Genomic DNA, 17,451 nt, shown 5'->3' with positions numbered 1-17,451 from the left:
AAGGTAATAATGTGTTCCCTTCTGGAGACGGTTACGGTTTCACCGTTGCTAGAAACTGCAACATGACAGGAACTATGATGTCAGTGGATCCACTTCCTGTTTTGTTGAATTTTTTAAAATCCACTGTGTGTGTGTGTGTGTGTGTGTGTGAGAGTGTGTATAGGGCTGTGGTAGCTTAGTGGTTGAGGTAATATATAGGGCGACGCGGTGGCACATTGGATAGCGCTGTCGCCTCGCAGCAAGAAGGGCTTGGATTCGATACCCCTTTTGTCCGGGTGGGTTTCCTCTGGGTGCTCCGGTTTCCTCCCACAGGTCCAAAGACATGCAGTCAGGCCAATTGAAGAGATGTACTGCAACTTGTCCGGGGTGTTTCCTACATTTCGCTCAATGAATTAACCCCATGGCGACCCTAACCAGGATATATATGGTGGTGATATAATATAATGTATTTATATTTGGTGTATGCAGAGTGACCTGTGCCACAAAATTACTGATGGATGGACTTCCTAAAAACGTGATGGCTCAACCCAGTTGATCAGAAATAATGAAAAGACTAGAGGAGGAACCCACAAACTGTGGGAAAAGGTAAGAACCAACATTGTTAGTGGGGCTGTTATATTAATAAAGCCATTTGTAATCTACCCACAATGGAAACTGAAAGTGCACCACATTTATAGGAAATTTCAAGTTACCACATTCAAGTTGCCACATAAACCCATGAAACAATAAATAAGGAGCTGGTTTAAAAACACACACACACACACACACACACACACACACACACACACACACACAAGTGTAGAAAAATGAACCCAGTTTGGTGAATGCTTAACCAAAGTAGAACACTACACAAAGGGTATTGGAAAACTAAAAGTGGTGGCCAAAATAACAGAAACAAGGTATCAAATGAAAGACACAAAAGCATCTGCAGCCTGCAATGGAGAAAGCGGATAGGAAAGGGATAGTGCAGAAGTGAAAGCTGGTTTGCTGCCAGTTAAACTGGTAAAATAGACAAAATAATAAAAATTATTAGCACAAGCTTCATACTGACCATCAGCCAAAGGTTACATACACTGTTTCAGCAGGACAATAAACCAAAATACACTTCAAAGCATTATAATTAGCTGCTATAAATGATGTTGCTGTTTCCTGCAGGACGAGCCTGACCGACAAGCTCATCAATGGCAATTCCGTGGCTCAGAAAAGCCCTGTGGATTTACTGCGCTGTTTACGTCTGTGTCAGGAGGCTTGGAAGCCAGGAAGTCCGTGGGACAAAAATGGAGCCCATGCTGCTCTGTGGGGGAGGCCACCAGGGGTAAAGTTCATTTTATATTATATTTTTATATAGTTGTATCTGTGCCCTCTAGATTTGGGATCCTAATCTGTAAATATGCACTATGTTTGTGTCATGGCTTGCCGATTGTATTTCCTAGTCAGGTTAAATAGATGGATAGATAGACAGATAGATAGGTTTTGGTATCTCATAGATTAGTTTCTAATCTAATTTGTTTTAATTAATTATAATTTAATTATAACCTGTAGCTACTAGCAATGATTCAAAATTTTCCTTTATTTCAAAAATTTAAGCCCATTTCCAAAAAAAGTTGGGATGTGGGGAAAAAAAGGAACTAAACAAACAGTAAGAACAGTTAAAACCACCTTCTTGTTTCCACACTCACCGTCCATTTAATAAGCTTCACTTACCATATAGAAACACTTTGTAGTTCTACAATTACTGACTGTAGTCCATCTGTTTCTCTGCATGCTTTGCTTTGCATGCCCCCTTTCATGCTATTCTCCAATGGTCAGGACCACTACAGAGCAGGTATTATTTAGGTGGTGGATCATTCTCAGCACTGCAGTGACACTGACATGGTGGTGGTGTGTTAGTGTGTGTCGTGTTGGTATGAGTGGATCAGACACAGCAGCGCAGCTGGAGTTTTTAAATACCGTGTCCACTCACTGTCCACTCTGTTAGACACTCCTACCTAGTTGGTCCACCTTGTAGATGTAAAGTCAGAGACGATCGCTCATCTATTGCTGCTGTTTGAGTTGGTCATCTTGTAGACCTTCATCTGTGGTCACAGGACGCTGCCCATGGGGCGCTGTTGGCTGGATATTTTTGGTTGGTGGACTATTCTCAATCCAGCAGTGACAGTGAGGTGTTTAAAAACTCCAGCAGGTGGTAAGAGGAGCTGATAAAATGGACAGTGAGTGTAGAAACAAGGAGGTGGTTTTAATGTTATGGCTGATCGGTATATAATGACACACTGTTTGTTTAGTTCCTTTATCTGCTTCCTTTTAATCACAAACTATTGCAGAAGTGAATAAAGTATCATGCATGTCAAGCCCAGCAATCACATGCGTTGGTATATCGCAGCCTTAATCTTCTTACACGATTTGATTAGAACAGGAACATCTTTGTGAATAAAGTAAGTAAACATTTTAAAGGGTTAAATTAAATACAAACGGCATGTTGAAGTATTATATTTATAGGTCTGTTTTAATCAGGAAGGAGGTGGGTGGGCTAAGCAGAGCATAAATGATCTGTAAATAAATTGTGCTTTTTGATATTATATTTCAGATGTTTGTTAATTGATTCCCTGAAATAGTAAAAGGGAGGTTTTACTATTTTAAACTGTATAATTGAAGTAGATCATGATAACTGCCTGAAGGTTGTAGCTTGTACACACACAATGTTCCTTCTTAAATGCATTTTAGGGTTATTAACAATATAAAAAGACGTATTAATGAATAATATCTTGCCTAATTTACCTTATACCCTACAAGCAAGACTAAAGTAAGCCTGGGTTGCTGGTTGTGGTGTGTAAATTACTTTGAATTCAAGTAACCTCAAGCAATTTCCTCTCTCTGTGTCTCTCAGATGCTATTTTTGACTTTGCGTTCGCTGAGCTGATGTTTTCTCTCACTGAGCATGTCCGCTTACTTTCATATCATGCGTGATGTGCACGCACGGCCGTAAATAGCATGGGTGTGCTTCTGTGCAAAAACACTTATTTATTTTATATGTAGTGCTGTTAAAAGGTATATGGTTATATGTCCAAAAGTATTAAAGTATTGAGGTATGCTAGGTATTGATTCAGCCACACCCAATCATATGCTTTTATCTTTAATGCAACAGTATAGTAAATGCCCTGCCTTTGCTCACATGCACAAAGCATAGTCTATAAAGACCTCAACCCCACAGATCACTGAAAAGGTGGACCGGAAGACTAATTTCAAGCCAAGCCTTCTTGTCCAACATAAGTGCCGACCTTAAAAATACTGCTTTGACATACATTCTAGAAAGCTTTTCCAGAGAAGAATAAGGTGCCAACTCCATATTATTGTCATATTATGGTCAGGTGTCCACATATTCTTGACAATATAGTGTTTTTGTCTTCCTCTGACATTGTATATTTGTCACACTACAGATCCTTAAATAAAATGTATAACACTGTAAACTTGTGTTTTTTTAAAACAGTGGTAGCCTAGTGGTTAGAGCTTCGGGCTATCAATCTACGGACGCTTGAGCAAGGCCCTTAACCCACTTGGCTCCAAGGGTGCCGTACAATGACTGACCCTGCGCTCTGACCCTGTAATCAACTCCCAAGTTCTTTAAAGATTCAGGTCCAGTCACTTGTAATCTCACGACTGGACTACTGCAACTCCCTCCTGGCAGGTGCTCCTGTCCACTATTAAGCCCCTGCAACTCATTCAAAATGCAGCTGTTGTTGCAGCTGTTGGTTTTTAACCAACCTAAACGCTGCCACATCACCCCACTACAGCGTTCTCTTCACTGGCTTCCTGTAGCTGCGCACATTCAGTTTAAAAGCAAAAAATGGACCAGCCCCAAGCTACCTTCAAGGTCTAACAAAACCTCGCTCTGTGCCACGCAACCTACGTGCCACTAGTCTCGCTCGACCTGATCCTCCACCCAGAACTCGAGGAAGACATAGATCAAGGCTCTTCTCTGTACTTGCACCCAAGTGGTGGAACGAGCTTCCCTTGTCTATCCGAACATCTGAGTCTCTCGCTGTCTTCAAAAGACCCCCCAAAAACCCCCACCTCTTTACTAAGCACTTAAGCTGACATGTACTTACTTATGCACTTTGGTTCCTAGAGGGTTTCAGCAGATTTGTGTTCTTGGACTGTTGACCACTTAAACTAGAGTAAGGTAATGTTCACTATGGAAGTACTTTTGTTAGTCACTCTGGGTAAGATCATCTGCTGAATGCCTAATATGTAAATGTAAAGTTTTTGAGTCTCTGGCCTTCAGTAGCCAGACAAATCCCAGACATAAACCCCATTAAACAACTGTTGAGAGACTTGCCATCCAAATTTGATGAAGTTTGAGATGATCTACCATGAGAATGGGACAAACCACCCAAATCCAGATGTGCAAAGCTTGTAGAGATGTATCTGAAAAGACTCGTGTCTGTAATCACTGTAAATGCTTACAAAGCTCCAAAAGGCTTCAAAAGTACTGAATAAAGAGTCTGATTAACATTAACTTTGTAAATAATGTTAAATGGTTTTTATAATTGGAAAACTGGGAATTATATCCATTAAATAAATTGTACAAAAAGTCAAAGGGTCATTAAATGATTTAATCCTGTTTATTTACTGAGCCTTTTTTAATTTTCCACCCTAAACAGAGTTTTCTGGTCGTACGTGACTCCTGTTCTCAAAATGAACTGCTCTGTTTGTCCGTTGATGACCAAGGCAAGACTGTACAAGACTTTCCCATCCTGCACACTGGATCAGGTGAGTAAAACAGATTTAAATTTCCAAAATGCTCAAAATACTAATTAATTCCTCTTGGTTGGCAGATACTGATTATCTACAAAAACATTGCCGGAAAAGATGGGACATTTTGTACAATGTAATGTAACAGTATGGTCAGTTGGTCAGCTATAATCTGAGGTAGTATAGAGATCTGCAAGGGATAAACTCTGTTCTCACCTCTGTCTATAAATATATGAACAAAATCATCACTCTTGTAACCATTCTCATGTAAATATTACAAAGAAGTCATTCCAATTCCTGTTGTTATTGCGCATAAAGGTTTTGTCCCAATTCCCCTGTATATTGGAGGAAATTTTAGTATTGCTGCCATTCTTTGTCCTGTGTAAGTGTAAATCAGGGTCAGCAATAGTATTGTGCAAAATGGGTCAGAAGAAGGAAATCATAGCATTGTGAAAGGATGGCTTAATACACTAGTCAAAGGAAATTCCGGAATATCATATAACGTTAAACCAGTCATAAACAATGTTGGACATGTACGCAACTGGGGTCAAAAAGCTTTGCTCAATACTAGGTTTTATGATTAATGACTGGGATTTCGAATATGGCAGTAAGAACTATTCTGCAGAGGGAATTGAAAGTCATAAACATAGAACAGATTACGTTAATACCTGCACATAAAACAATAAAACTGGACCACAGACTGGTCTAATGAAAGCCTCTTAAAGTGTTCAATATAATAGGACATTTTGTAATATGCTATAAAAACAAGTGTCTGTGATTTGTTAACTAAACCTTTTTTTTAATTGACAAAAGTAAAAAAAAAAGATGACCAGTGTTTTCACTGACCAATTGAATTACATAGTAATAATTACAAATAATAATAATAAACAAATTTTAAACTTGATGGCTGTAACACACTCAAAAAAGAGTTTCTAAAATGTTCAAGTTACCATAAGATTTTACAGTAAGCAGAATAATTGGTACCAGGTTTGGGTATTATGATTGGGAATAAAACAAGGATCCACCAAAGGATCAGTCCTTCCAAATCAAGATGGGTCCAGGCTCGCCATCATAATAAATAATACAAATGTGCATTAATTCAAGAAGCCTGTTCAACATGCTTGTACTTGGCATAAGCATAGTTCACCAGAGTTGTGATGTCATAGTGCACAATGTGCTGTAACATGTAATTTGGCGGTTTTCAGCCTTTTTTCTCCGAGACCCCCTGTGTTTAAAAAAAACTGTCCAATTACTTTTGCACTTGTGTGGTGGGCAAATCAAATACGTGTCCATTCTCACAAACCCAACATAGGCTAGCACACCGGCGCTGGGACCTCGAATACATCATACTGAATCTCAGCTCTGCCATCCGGCCAAACCCCCAGCCCAGTACTTCCTTCAGTTTCTTACTGCCTGAATTTAATTACCATTAGTCTGTCTGGTTTCTTTATTTGACTTTATTTGGCTTGTATGCTTGCAACCAACCTTTCTTCATCTTTTCTTAGCTCTGCAACTAAATACATCTCACCTGACCTTCTCCAATCTGCTACAACTGGTGGCCTTCTACGCGTTAAGCAGGTAATGCTAAGCTAGTTTTAATTGTTTGTTTAGATAGTTTATACAATCAGTCATAGGGTGCTATATGATTTCTGATACCCCTTATTTCTTTTTATTTTTTCTATCTCAGGGATGTATTACCTGTGTGTTTATTCTTCCCTTCATGGATGTATGGACTGACTGATAAACCGGACCATATGGTTTCACAATTGGGTCCAAGTGAGTTTGATTTCTCATGTTTCTCAGATTGACATCCATCCATCCATTCATCCATTTATCCATTTATCCATCCATCCATTTATCCATTCATCCATCCATCCATCCATCTATTCATTCATCCATCCATCCATCTATTCATCCATTTATCCATCCATCCATTTATCCATTCATCCATCCATCCATCCATCTATTCATCCATCCATTTATCCATCCATCCATCCATCCATCCATCTATTTATCCATTAATCCATCCATCCATTTATCCATCCATCCATCCATCCATCCATCCATCTATTTATCCATTAATCCATCCATCCATTTATCCATTCATCCATCCATCCATCCATCTATTCATTCATCCATCCATCCATCTATTCATCCATTTATCCATCCATCCATTTATCCATTCATCCATCCATCCATCCATCTATTCATTCATCCATCCATCCATCTATTCATCCATTTATCCATCCATCCATTTATCCATTCATCCATCCATCCATCCATCTATTCATCCATCCATTTATCCATCCATCCATCCATCCATCCATCTATTTATCCATTAATCCATCCATCCATTTATCCATCCATCCATCCATCCATCCATCCATCTATTTATCCATTAATCCATCCATCCATTTATCCATTCATCCATCCATCCATCTATTCATCCATCCATCCATTTATCCATCCATCCATCCATCCATCTATTTATCCATTAATCCATTAATCCATCCATTTATCCATTCATCTATCCATCCATCCATCCATCCATCTATTCATCCATCCATCCATTTATCCATCCATCCATCTATTTATCCATTAATCCATCCATCCATTTATCCATTCATCTATCCATCCATCCATCCATCTATTCATCCATTTATCCATTTATCCATCCATCCATTTATCCATTTATCCATTCATCCATCCATCTATCCATCCATTTATCCATTCATCCATCCATCTATTCATCCATTTATCCATTTATCCATCCATTTATCCATTCATCCATCCATCCATCCATTTATCCATCCATCCATCTATCCATCCATTTATCCATCCATCCATCCATCTATTTATCCATTTATCCATCCATCCATCCATCCATCCATCCATCTATCCATCCATTTATCCATTCATCCATTCATCCATCCATCTATTTATCCATTTATCCATCCATTTATCCATTCATCCATCCATCCATCCATCCATTTATCCATCCATCTATTCATCCATTTATCCATTCATCCATTTATCCATCCATCCATTTATCCATCCATCCATCTATCCATCCATTCATCCATTTATCCATCCATCCATCTATCATCCATCCATCCATCTATCCATCTATCTAGGCCTAACTGAAATCTCAAGCCAAACCTAATGTTCTCTAATCTTCATTCTCTCTCATCTGTATGAGACAGAGGCCTGGCTTTGTCCCACACCTGAACTGTTGCCTGACATGACTCCAGGGACACCAGACACTCAGGACACTATAATGTGCAGAATACATGTAAGACTATTTTCCTCATGCTGTTAAATATCAATCAAGTTTAACTGTGTATATACATTTATACAGGACATATCCAAACCCATGTGGATACCTTATCATAAGTTTGTCTTTCAATTTTTAAACCATGGGCTTTAGTATGGAGGTTGTGGCTATGTAGTCCATTGGGTCAAGAGAGTATTGGGGAGTTTAGACACTAATGATGGAAGAGACGGTCAAAGTGCTGTCAACCACATCTGAAAATAGGTTGTGGTTTGGTAGCTGTGAAAGCCATAGCACACACATGTTTTTACATGTATAAAAAAAAACCTGTAGCTACAATCTAATATTTACCAAACACTGCTTGACGCCAATTATATAATTCATTGACTGCTTTATTATTATCTTTTTTTTAATAATTTTCTTTCTTCAATGCCAGTTGACATCGGCTAGTGGTGCTCTGTGCATCATCAACCCTCTGTATCTTCAAGAGCACGGGGACGACTGGCTGAATTCCTCTTCAGCCGGTTCACTGCTCTCCCCACGTATTCATCCCGTGAATCACAGGCGAGAGAGGCGGCTGAGCACGGCAAGACAATGGTCTGGAGCGGCACTTAGGAGGAGATCCGAGTCTGTGGAGGAATCGTCCAGTAGTTTCAACAACTCAGGTAACAGAAATAATTGGGGGTTTTTTCAGGTTAAAATTAGTTTGTGGTTTTAGATCACCTTGATAAATGTAAATATCTAAATATAATCATAGATCTAGGTGCTAATCTTGTTTAAAATGCTTTTTCCTGCATTTCATTCATGTTGCTAGTGTAAGTGTGTCATCTGATAACACCCCTGATAGGACTGTGTGAATAGGTAGAGTTTTAGTTGAGATTTGAAAGACTTGGGTGATGTTACATAGGTTTTGCGGTAGTGAATTCCAGAGTTTGGGAACCGTGACACCAAATGACCTGCCCCCCAGTAACCAGAGTTGGTGCCAGATAAGCTGTTTGATTGAGTTGGAAACTGAAGTTTACAAACATTAAAGGCAGGCCAGTCTAGCACCTGCACTCTCTTACTACAAACAAGTTGCAGCAATTACATCATGAACACCTTGTGGACCTTACATCCAGAGTGTGGACAGTTGGATCCCTCCAGCTTCTCCCACTGTATCCATAATCATAGAGCTTCAAACTGGTTGTCTAGGCTTAAAGTGAGAGGCTAGGTTAGATTTGGTCAAGGATTCATTTGTCTTCTTCGGCATCCAAGGTACTCTCACAAGTCTTCACCAGCACTAAAGCTCATTTATAAGGCTTATTTATAGTCTAGCTTACATCCATAAAACACAGAGTAGACCAGAATTTGGACAATTATGATCTTTTATTTGGACAGAAACTCTTTACATCTGAAGATCTCCAGGTTCTTCATTGTTGTTCTGCCAAGTATCAGGCTGTGTAATCTTTCCTAACTTCCTTTGCTGTCCCAACCGATCCAAGTAGGCTCTGGATAAAATAAAAAGACGTAAATACAGATGTTTGATCTAGTAACTAATAGCATCTGCACTTTCTTACTACAAACAAGTTGCAGCAATGACATCATGAACATCTAGTGGATCTTACATCCATAAAGTAACACAGAGAAGACCAGAGTCTGAAGAGTTGGATCTTCTCCAGCTTCTCACACTGTATCCATAATCATGGAGCTTCAAATTGGTTGTCTAGGCTTAAAGTGAGAGGCTAGGTTAGATTTGGTCAAGGATCCATTTGTCTTCTTTGGCATCCAAGGTACTCTCACAAGTCTTCACCAGCACCTCATGAACATACATCATGAACACCTTGTGGACCTTACACCCATAAAGAAACACAGAGAAGACCTGTCTGGACAGTTGGATCTTCTCTCTTAGTTTTTGATCCCTACTAATGTTTGTTATCTTCTTTGGTCCTCTGGTTCAGGTTCCTCTGTTCAGAGCCCTGCGTCCCCTGTGACAACAAGCCAAGTGGTGTTACGACGATCGAGCACTTCAAGTAACCCGGATCCTCAGAAGAGGGTGAGTGCGGATTCCATAGGCAGCTCCATCCCTCAGTCCCCACACCGAGTTTCCTGGGTCGAGGACAAAGTATGGATGAACCCACCTCCTCCGTCCTCCCTGCTCCATCCTCCGTGCCTGGAACTGGATTCCCTGTCCATTAGCAGCATAGAAGAGGAACATGAACCCGAGCCGGCCGTGAGCCCCTCTCAGTCGCAGAACTCACCGCGCCATCTGCTGGCGGATAAGGTTAAGAACAGACTGTCGGCCGTGAGCCAGGTTCTGGGTGGCATCATTTGTCCGGAGAGAAGAATGAGCAAGCGTGTGCAGGAGATGAGTGAACGGAAGGGCAGCCCTTTTGCCGAAGCTCTGAGGAGATTTCTGGACCAGACGCTTAAAATTAAACCTATGAACGGTGTAACGAGTACAGACATGCTGCAGGAAGTCCGTTCCTCGCTGACGGCCTTAAAGGAGACGTTGTACGACACCATCGAGATCCAAAGCCTCATAGACTCCATAGGAGATGTACCAGACTTCGAGCTCGGTAAGAATACAACATGGTGTAGATCTTTTTTGATGCTAGCACCCCAAGTATCCCATGATTCTAATGATAATGAGAATCTCCATTACATTTCCTCATTGTCTACTCTTCCTGTGTCTGCACCAGATGCCATGGTCGAGCTCTCCATGCATAAAGTGACGCTAAAGCCCCTGCATTCGCATCTGTACGCATGCATAAAGATGTTGCACCAGGATGACGGCAGTCTGCAGCGGCTTCAGGGGAACCAGCACACGCTGATGGGTCGAAGCCTCGAAGACCTGGAGGGCACAGCTGGAGCTGGTGTGCCAGATGCTGCCATGCTGGAGAAGATCCAGCACCGATGGGCTACCATGCATCAGGAATACTTGCCCCAAAAGAAGGTGGACACGCTGCTCAAGGTCTGCAAGAATATTTACCACAGCATGACAGCCAATGCCAAAAGTGGTGAGTGGATTACAGATTCATATTAGCAAAGAGTTGTACCCACAACTGGCATTTTTATTTCATAATTACCATAAATATTATGGACATACTTGACCATGAGTTAATTGGCTATTCCATTCCAAAACCATGTCCAATATTATAAAGTGTGCTCCATAATTCCAGCTATAAGAGCCCCCATTCTGTGAAGGCCACCAAAGTTTCTCCAAACTTTATGGACCTTTATGGTTTATAACTTTATGGCACAGTCATCCTGGATCAAGGAGCTTTCACAGGACATCAGCACCCACCCCTCTTGCAGTCAACAAACCTGAGTGATCGCACGAGAGAGGCAGAACGACAGCAACCTAACATCCCTGATAACCACCAATCTCTATGACCTAGAACCCTTTTATATAGTTGGGTTGGGCAGTTCCTGGCCAGCAAATGTCTAACTCCTCATGTAACTAACTGGAGATCCAGTGCAATCAAGTCGACTCTAGGACTCTTGGTGACCATATGGATAGTGCTGCTCTAGAACATTCTGTCTTCTGTTGGGTCTTCGGGCTTCCCAATGGTTTATAACTTGCTTCTACCTTACTTACAAGTGCTTACTGGAGATCCAGTGCCATCAAGTCAACTCTTGGACTCCTGGTGACCATATGGTTAGTTCATTCGTCCTCAAATTGTATTCATCCATCTTTTACCTTCAACTCTCCAATGAATTGGTTCTTCTCAATGAATTGGATGGCCAAAATAGGAGAGCTCCAAATTGGTTGTCTGGACCTAAAGTGAGAGGTTAGGTTAACCTAGGTCTTCACCAGGACCGGGGTTCAAAGGCATCAATAGTCTTCCTGTCCTGCTTACATCAATAAAACACAGAAAAGACCAGAGTTTGGACAATTCTGATCTTTGTTTGGACAGAAACTCATTACAGCTGAAGATCTCCAGGTTCTTCATTCATGTTCTGCCAAGTACCGGGCTATGTCATCTTTCCTGACTTCCTTTTTCTGCTGTCTGTACCGTAACAGTCGTGTATGTGCTTACTGGAGATCCAGTGCCATCAAGTCGACTCTTGGACTCCTGGTGAACATATGGAAAGAGTTGCTCTACAACATTCTGTCTTCTGTTGGGTCTTCCGGCTTCTCAAATTGTATTCATCCATCTTCAGGCTGGTCGTCCTCTTCCTCTTTTACCTTCAATGAATTGGTTCTTCTCAAAACGTGCCCAGAATAGGAGAGCTTCAAACTGGTTATCTGGACCTAAAGTGAGAGGGTAGGTTAGATTTGGCGTCCAAGGTAATCTCAAGGTACAAGTCTTCACCAGGACCAAGTACAAAGGCATCAATATTCTTTCTGTCCTGCTTCTATAGTCCAGCTTACATCCATAAAACAGAGTAGACCAACGTTTGGACAATTCTGATCTTTGTTTGGACAGATCTCCAGGTTCTTCATCCTTGTTCTGCCAAGTACCAGGCTATGTCATATTAATAACTGATCCAAGTATCTGGATAAAACAAAAAGGTGTTTGATCTAGTATCTAATAAACTTTAGAGACACATAGGACAAAAGTGCCTACCACAAATGTTCTTGCTAAATCCATTTTTTTAATGACAGGTGTGGTATTTGGGGCAGATGACTTCTTGCCCTGTCTAACCTGGGTGTTGTTGCGCAGTGATGTAGTTACTTTGCAAATAGACACAGACTACATGATGGAGCTGCTGGACCCCTCTCAACTACAAGGAGAAGGTAGGAACAAGTATGATACTTCTGTTTTGTCCAGTCTTCTTTGTTCTTAAGAGCTGTAACACAAACAGTAGCGAAGGTGGTTTTGCATGTGGGTATGAGCCAGAAGAGCTAAAACCTTGCTGGAACTGTACTCTGCCAGCTACATAGCAAACCAGCAGGGTACCAGGCGGATATGAGTAAGATATGAAGTAGACCATGCCAGCTTTGAGTAAAATGTATTTATACTCATTATTATGTCACATTATTATGATCACTATCTAATATCCAGAGTAACCGCCGTGTGCAGCACGGACAGCAGCTACCTGTAGACGGGCTGGGAGTGACTCAATAAGGTAATGGTAGGTCGTCACAGGTATCTGGAGCCATGCTGACTGCAGTGCATCCCGCAGCTGCTGGAGGGGGCATGGGGAGGATCCATAGAGCGAACATGACGATCGAGGTGGTCCCACAGATGCTCAACTGGGTTTAAGTCTGGGAAATTACGGGGCCAGGGTAGTACATGGAAGTCTTGGGCATGCTCTTCCAATCAATGTTGGACATTTCTAGCCGTGTGACGTGTTGCATTGTCTTGCTGGAAGTTCCCATCCACCCCAGGGAAGACAACCAGCATGTATGGGTGTACGTGATCTACACGGCATGATCTATTCATACCCAAATTCATACCCATGGGCCCAGAGTAGGGAGTGTTCATAATAATGTGTATATTGGAACACACGTTTATCATTGAATTTGGGTGTTTAGTTCAATCCCATTACCACAGGTGTCTGTGCGGATGCCCGGCTGGTCGATACCATGGCTGATATTCAAGCCTCAAGTCACAGTGGTGGTGGGCTTCCATAATATAATAGGCCACTGTGCCACCTGATTATCTGAGGTCAAATGCTCTACCTTTGATGTCCGGGTTCGAATCTCTACACAGATGTGATCGGCTATTGCTTAAGAGTGAATGACCAAAGCACTGTGATGTATTGACTCACTGTCCAGGGTATTCCAGCCTTGCACTCTGTGTTTCCCTGTGAAACTGGACACTCTGCGATCCTGACCAGGATAAAGCGATTTATAAAATAATATAATAATATAATATAATCATAACACATTATTATATCTATATGTTTGAGTTTATTTTTGCTTTCCTGATTCCAGGTGGATATTATCTGACCTCCCTCTACGCCGCCTTGTTCTACATTGGCAGCTTCCGTCCCCGTCTGGCTGTACGCCAGCTTAGCGCCGAGGCCCACAAGTCCCTCAGCCAATGGCATCGGAGACGCACTCTCCACTGCAACCAGTCGCGCCGCAGCAGGAACCGCAGGACCTTTAAGAGGTCTTCACGTTGTGAAGTAGTCGCTGAGAGCTTAGACGGGAATACAAGTGCTTCTCAAGAGGAAGATCAAAATCAGACTGTTGCTGGTGATGTTACAGAAGCATTTCACAGTATAAAGGAGGATCCAGAAGTTGATAAAAAGGGTGAAAAGGATGGTAAAAAGGACAAAGTGGATCAGTGACTACATTGTGAAAAACTTGTGTAAAAAGTCTCTAAGTATTTAAGTATTTATCCTACAATTTTTGTCCCGCAAACAGTGACACTCTTTAAATGGGATTTTATTAATGTGACACAACTTATTTTTAAACACTTTTTTTAATGAATAAAAGATCAAAATATCGAAAACTGCCTTTTCCCTTTTTAGTTTGTTCCCTTTAATTCACTGTATTGTTCTACCTTGGTTGAAGCATCCTGTGTAGTGGGTTCATATTCACTTCTTACAGGTGCGGGACTAAACCTGGCAACCCAGTGTGTCGGTCTGTTCTCACTGCTTAAAATAAAAAAAAGAAAACGATGGGTAGCACTGTTACCTCGCAGCAAGAAGGTCCTGGGTTTGAATCCCAGGTAGAGTAGTCTGGGTCCTTTTTGGGTGGTTTGCTGTTCTCCCTGTGTCTGTGTGGGTTGCCTCCAGGAGCTCCAGTTACCTCCTACAGGTCAAAGACATGCCAGCAGGTTGATTGGAGATCAAAACTTGCTCTAGGTGTGAATGCGCTGTCCAGGGTGTTTCCTACCTTTTGCCCAGTGATTCGTACCCACTGCGAGCGACTCAGTTGGGATGCCGTACATCACTACAGCATTGAACTACAAGTTATGTAGATCCTCATGCTCAATTAGAATTTAAATATAATATAAGATTATAAAAATATAATTACTTCTGTAATCACCCACTACCTACACATTAAAAAACCCTTTTACAGGTCAACATACTGTAGGACGAATTACTAAAGAAGTAAAAACTGGTGTTTTTACCACCAGGTGGCAGTGTTTCAACTTTAGTTTTTTTTTACAAAAGAGAAATAAATTAGTCAATCCGGTAAAGTAACAGCAGTAGCTTTTAAAATAAAATAATAATAATAATTATTATTTGAATTAAATTAATTATTAGTCTTAAATTTGTTGAAAATGGCTTTACTATCAAACTACCTATCTCTACACTAGTTTAATTAGTTTTTTTAAATACACACTTCACTTTTCTACCGCTAGGTGGCAGTATTTCATATATTTTGTATATTTTACGCAAACGCATTGAACTACCATTAAAGTATTTATTAAAATAAATACATTATATTAGCTTTTACTGATGAATGTATTGAATATTGCTGAATATTAGTGGTAAGGTTTTTTTTAATCTGCCTCATCAAATCAGATGCGTTTTAAGTCCTGTAAATTTAGATCTTAATACACAGTAACTAAGTAGCTGCTCTGTTCCCTCTGTAGCTAATGTCAGAGACACCATTTGAATAACTTGTGTGGACAACATAAATGTTGCCTTTTACAAATACTGTTCTTTCTTCCTAGTACCAGTCAAGTCAAGTCAAATTTATTTGTAGAGCTTTTTACAGTGGGCATTGTCTCAAAGCAACTTTACAGCACCCATTACCACGCGACGGTGGCAAGGAAAAAGTTCCTTAAAAATACAGGAAGAAACCTTGAGAGGAACCAGACTCAGCAGGAACCCCCATCCTCCCTGAGTGTCCAAAATCCACACAATTGAAAAATCCAAAACGTATAGATAAAAAAATACACAACCCCACGTACTATTACAAAAAAGCAACTGTGAACCCTATATAATAATTTGCTTTAATGTGTTATTCAAGTAATAATCATGCTTGAATACTTTCTACCTATAGTAAAGACACATCAAATTGAAAACATATCTTAAAGGAAAGAGTCACATATCCAGTCCCCCGGTCTGGATATATTCAAATTCCGTGTGCACTTTGCTGGTTTCACAACACCTTGGCTGTCGAGGAGTCCTCAGACACATTTGAAGCCTACAACTCCTACTTTAAACCACACAGCATGTGTGGAAGAATACACTACTCTCTCTGTATTCTTTCACCGCTAGTGCTGTGCTGGCACCAAGACTGTTACAGAGGAAGGTGACTCTTAACATTCTGGTGCCAGCCTAGACTACCCAAAACACGGCCAATTGTGCATGTTAAGCACCTGGTCAGGCCTGTAGCAGCACCAAGATGCAAGTGGTGGGTAACATATTAGACTGCTGCATTATCCACAGAGCTGTGATGTTATAACCCTTAGTTTTTTCACAATTCTAAATTTATTGCACCATGATAACCACTAACCCTAACCCTAACCCTAACCCTATCATGTAACTCGGTTGGGATGATGGACTTTTTGTTTCAATCATTGTAATGTGCAAGTCTGCCTAGAATCCTTTACCTATCCACAGAACATTTGTTTTCTTTTAAAGAGCATTGGTTTTCCTGGTTTGCTCTTTTGGATCCCTTTAAGACGTTGTTTAGGGCTGTTTGACGGGACAGGACATCTCTAAAACACACACCCTTAATCTTCAACAGTTAGACATCCATGGTGAAGATTTTAGTCTAGAGGTTCGTATGTATTTCCATCCCAAATTGTAAATGAGTATTCAATGTATTGAAATATTTTAGAAGAGAGCACATTTCTGACTTGGATGAAGAAGCAATTCATGCAGAAATCATGCTGATTTTAGGTGAGGGACTGCATGTGCATGTATATGCACTTTCACATCCAGCGTTCCTTATGTAATACATGCTAAGACATGCTCCGTCGTGCACGCCCAGTAATCCATCCTCCATAATCGCATACACACATTCACAGAGTACATCCGGGATACCTAAAATCTGAACCTGAAACTGCAAACCCAATTACGTTTGCCTAATGAAGGATTTGGCGTTCAGCCTGAATTTATGATCTGAGCATTGCTAATACAACATCTGGGCTTCTTTCTGACGTAGCGTGTCCAACTCGTTTAGGAAGCGTCTCCTAGCCGGTTAACAACGCGGCATCTCCTTTAACATGTAACATTCGTCAACCTGTATTATGCGTTTAGCCGGGCTATACGTTAAATCTATGACCTTTGTATGCACGTTAGTGAACACACAGATGGCAGAGCCAGAGGCGTTTGAAGCTAAACACAAGGACAGTGCTTCTTTAGTGGAAGGGACTCAGAACACTCAACACACTTCTACACACTGTAGAGAAAATACTGTCTGCTTGTGTTAATACTGTCTGCTGTTTCTTTTTCTACTAAGAGGTTTTGACGGACAGCTTGCTAATGAGCCACTGTCATTAATGAAGATAATTAAATGAGTTCTGGTAGCTTAACGTTCCCAAACAATTTGCTTCTTATGGTGAAATGGGAATACATGTGGTTGTAGTTGGCAC

General features: G+C 40.8%; 1 protein-coding gene across 1 annotated transcript; it reads left to right on the top strand.

Moving 5' to 3' along the window:
- Positions 1–542: 542 nt before the first annotated feature.
- On the top strand, positions 543–14,374 carry rinl (Ras and Rab interactor-like). Its single transcript, XM_062987985.1, has 11 exons — positions 543–585; positions 1,156–1,315; positions 4,659–4,767; positions 6,255–6,327; positions 6,437–6,525; positions 7,953–8,041; positions 8,457–8,685; positions 9,958–10,575; positions 10,699–11,016; positions 12,609–12,740; positions 13,884–14,374. Exons 1-11 carry the CDS (start codon positions 545–547, stop codon positions 14,240–14,242), a joined length of 2,217 nt encoding a protein of 738 aa, XP_062844055.1. The 5' UTR covers positions 543–544; the 3' UTR covers positions 14,243–14,374.
- The last annotated feature ends 3,077 nt before the right edge of the window (positions 14,375–17,451 follow it).

The sequence above is a fragment of the Trichomycterus rosablanca genome, chromosome 25 (assembly GCF_030014385.1).
Source record: "Trichomycterus rosablanca isolate fTriRos1 chromosome 25, fTriRos1.hap1, whole genome shotgun sequence".
Taxonomy (NCBI): Eukaryota; Metazoa; Chordata; class Actinopteri; order Siluriformes; family Trichomycteridae; genus Trichomycterus; species Trichomycterus rosablanca.
This window is presented reverse-complemented; position numbering and strand designations above follow the sequence as displayed.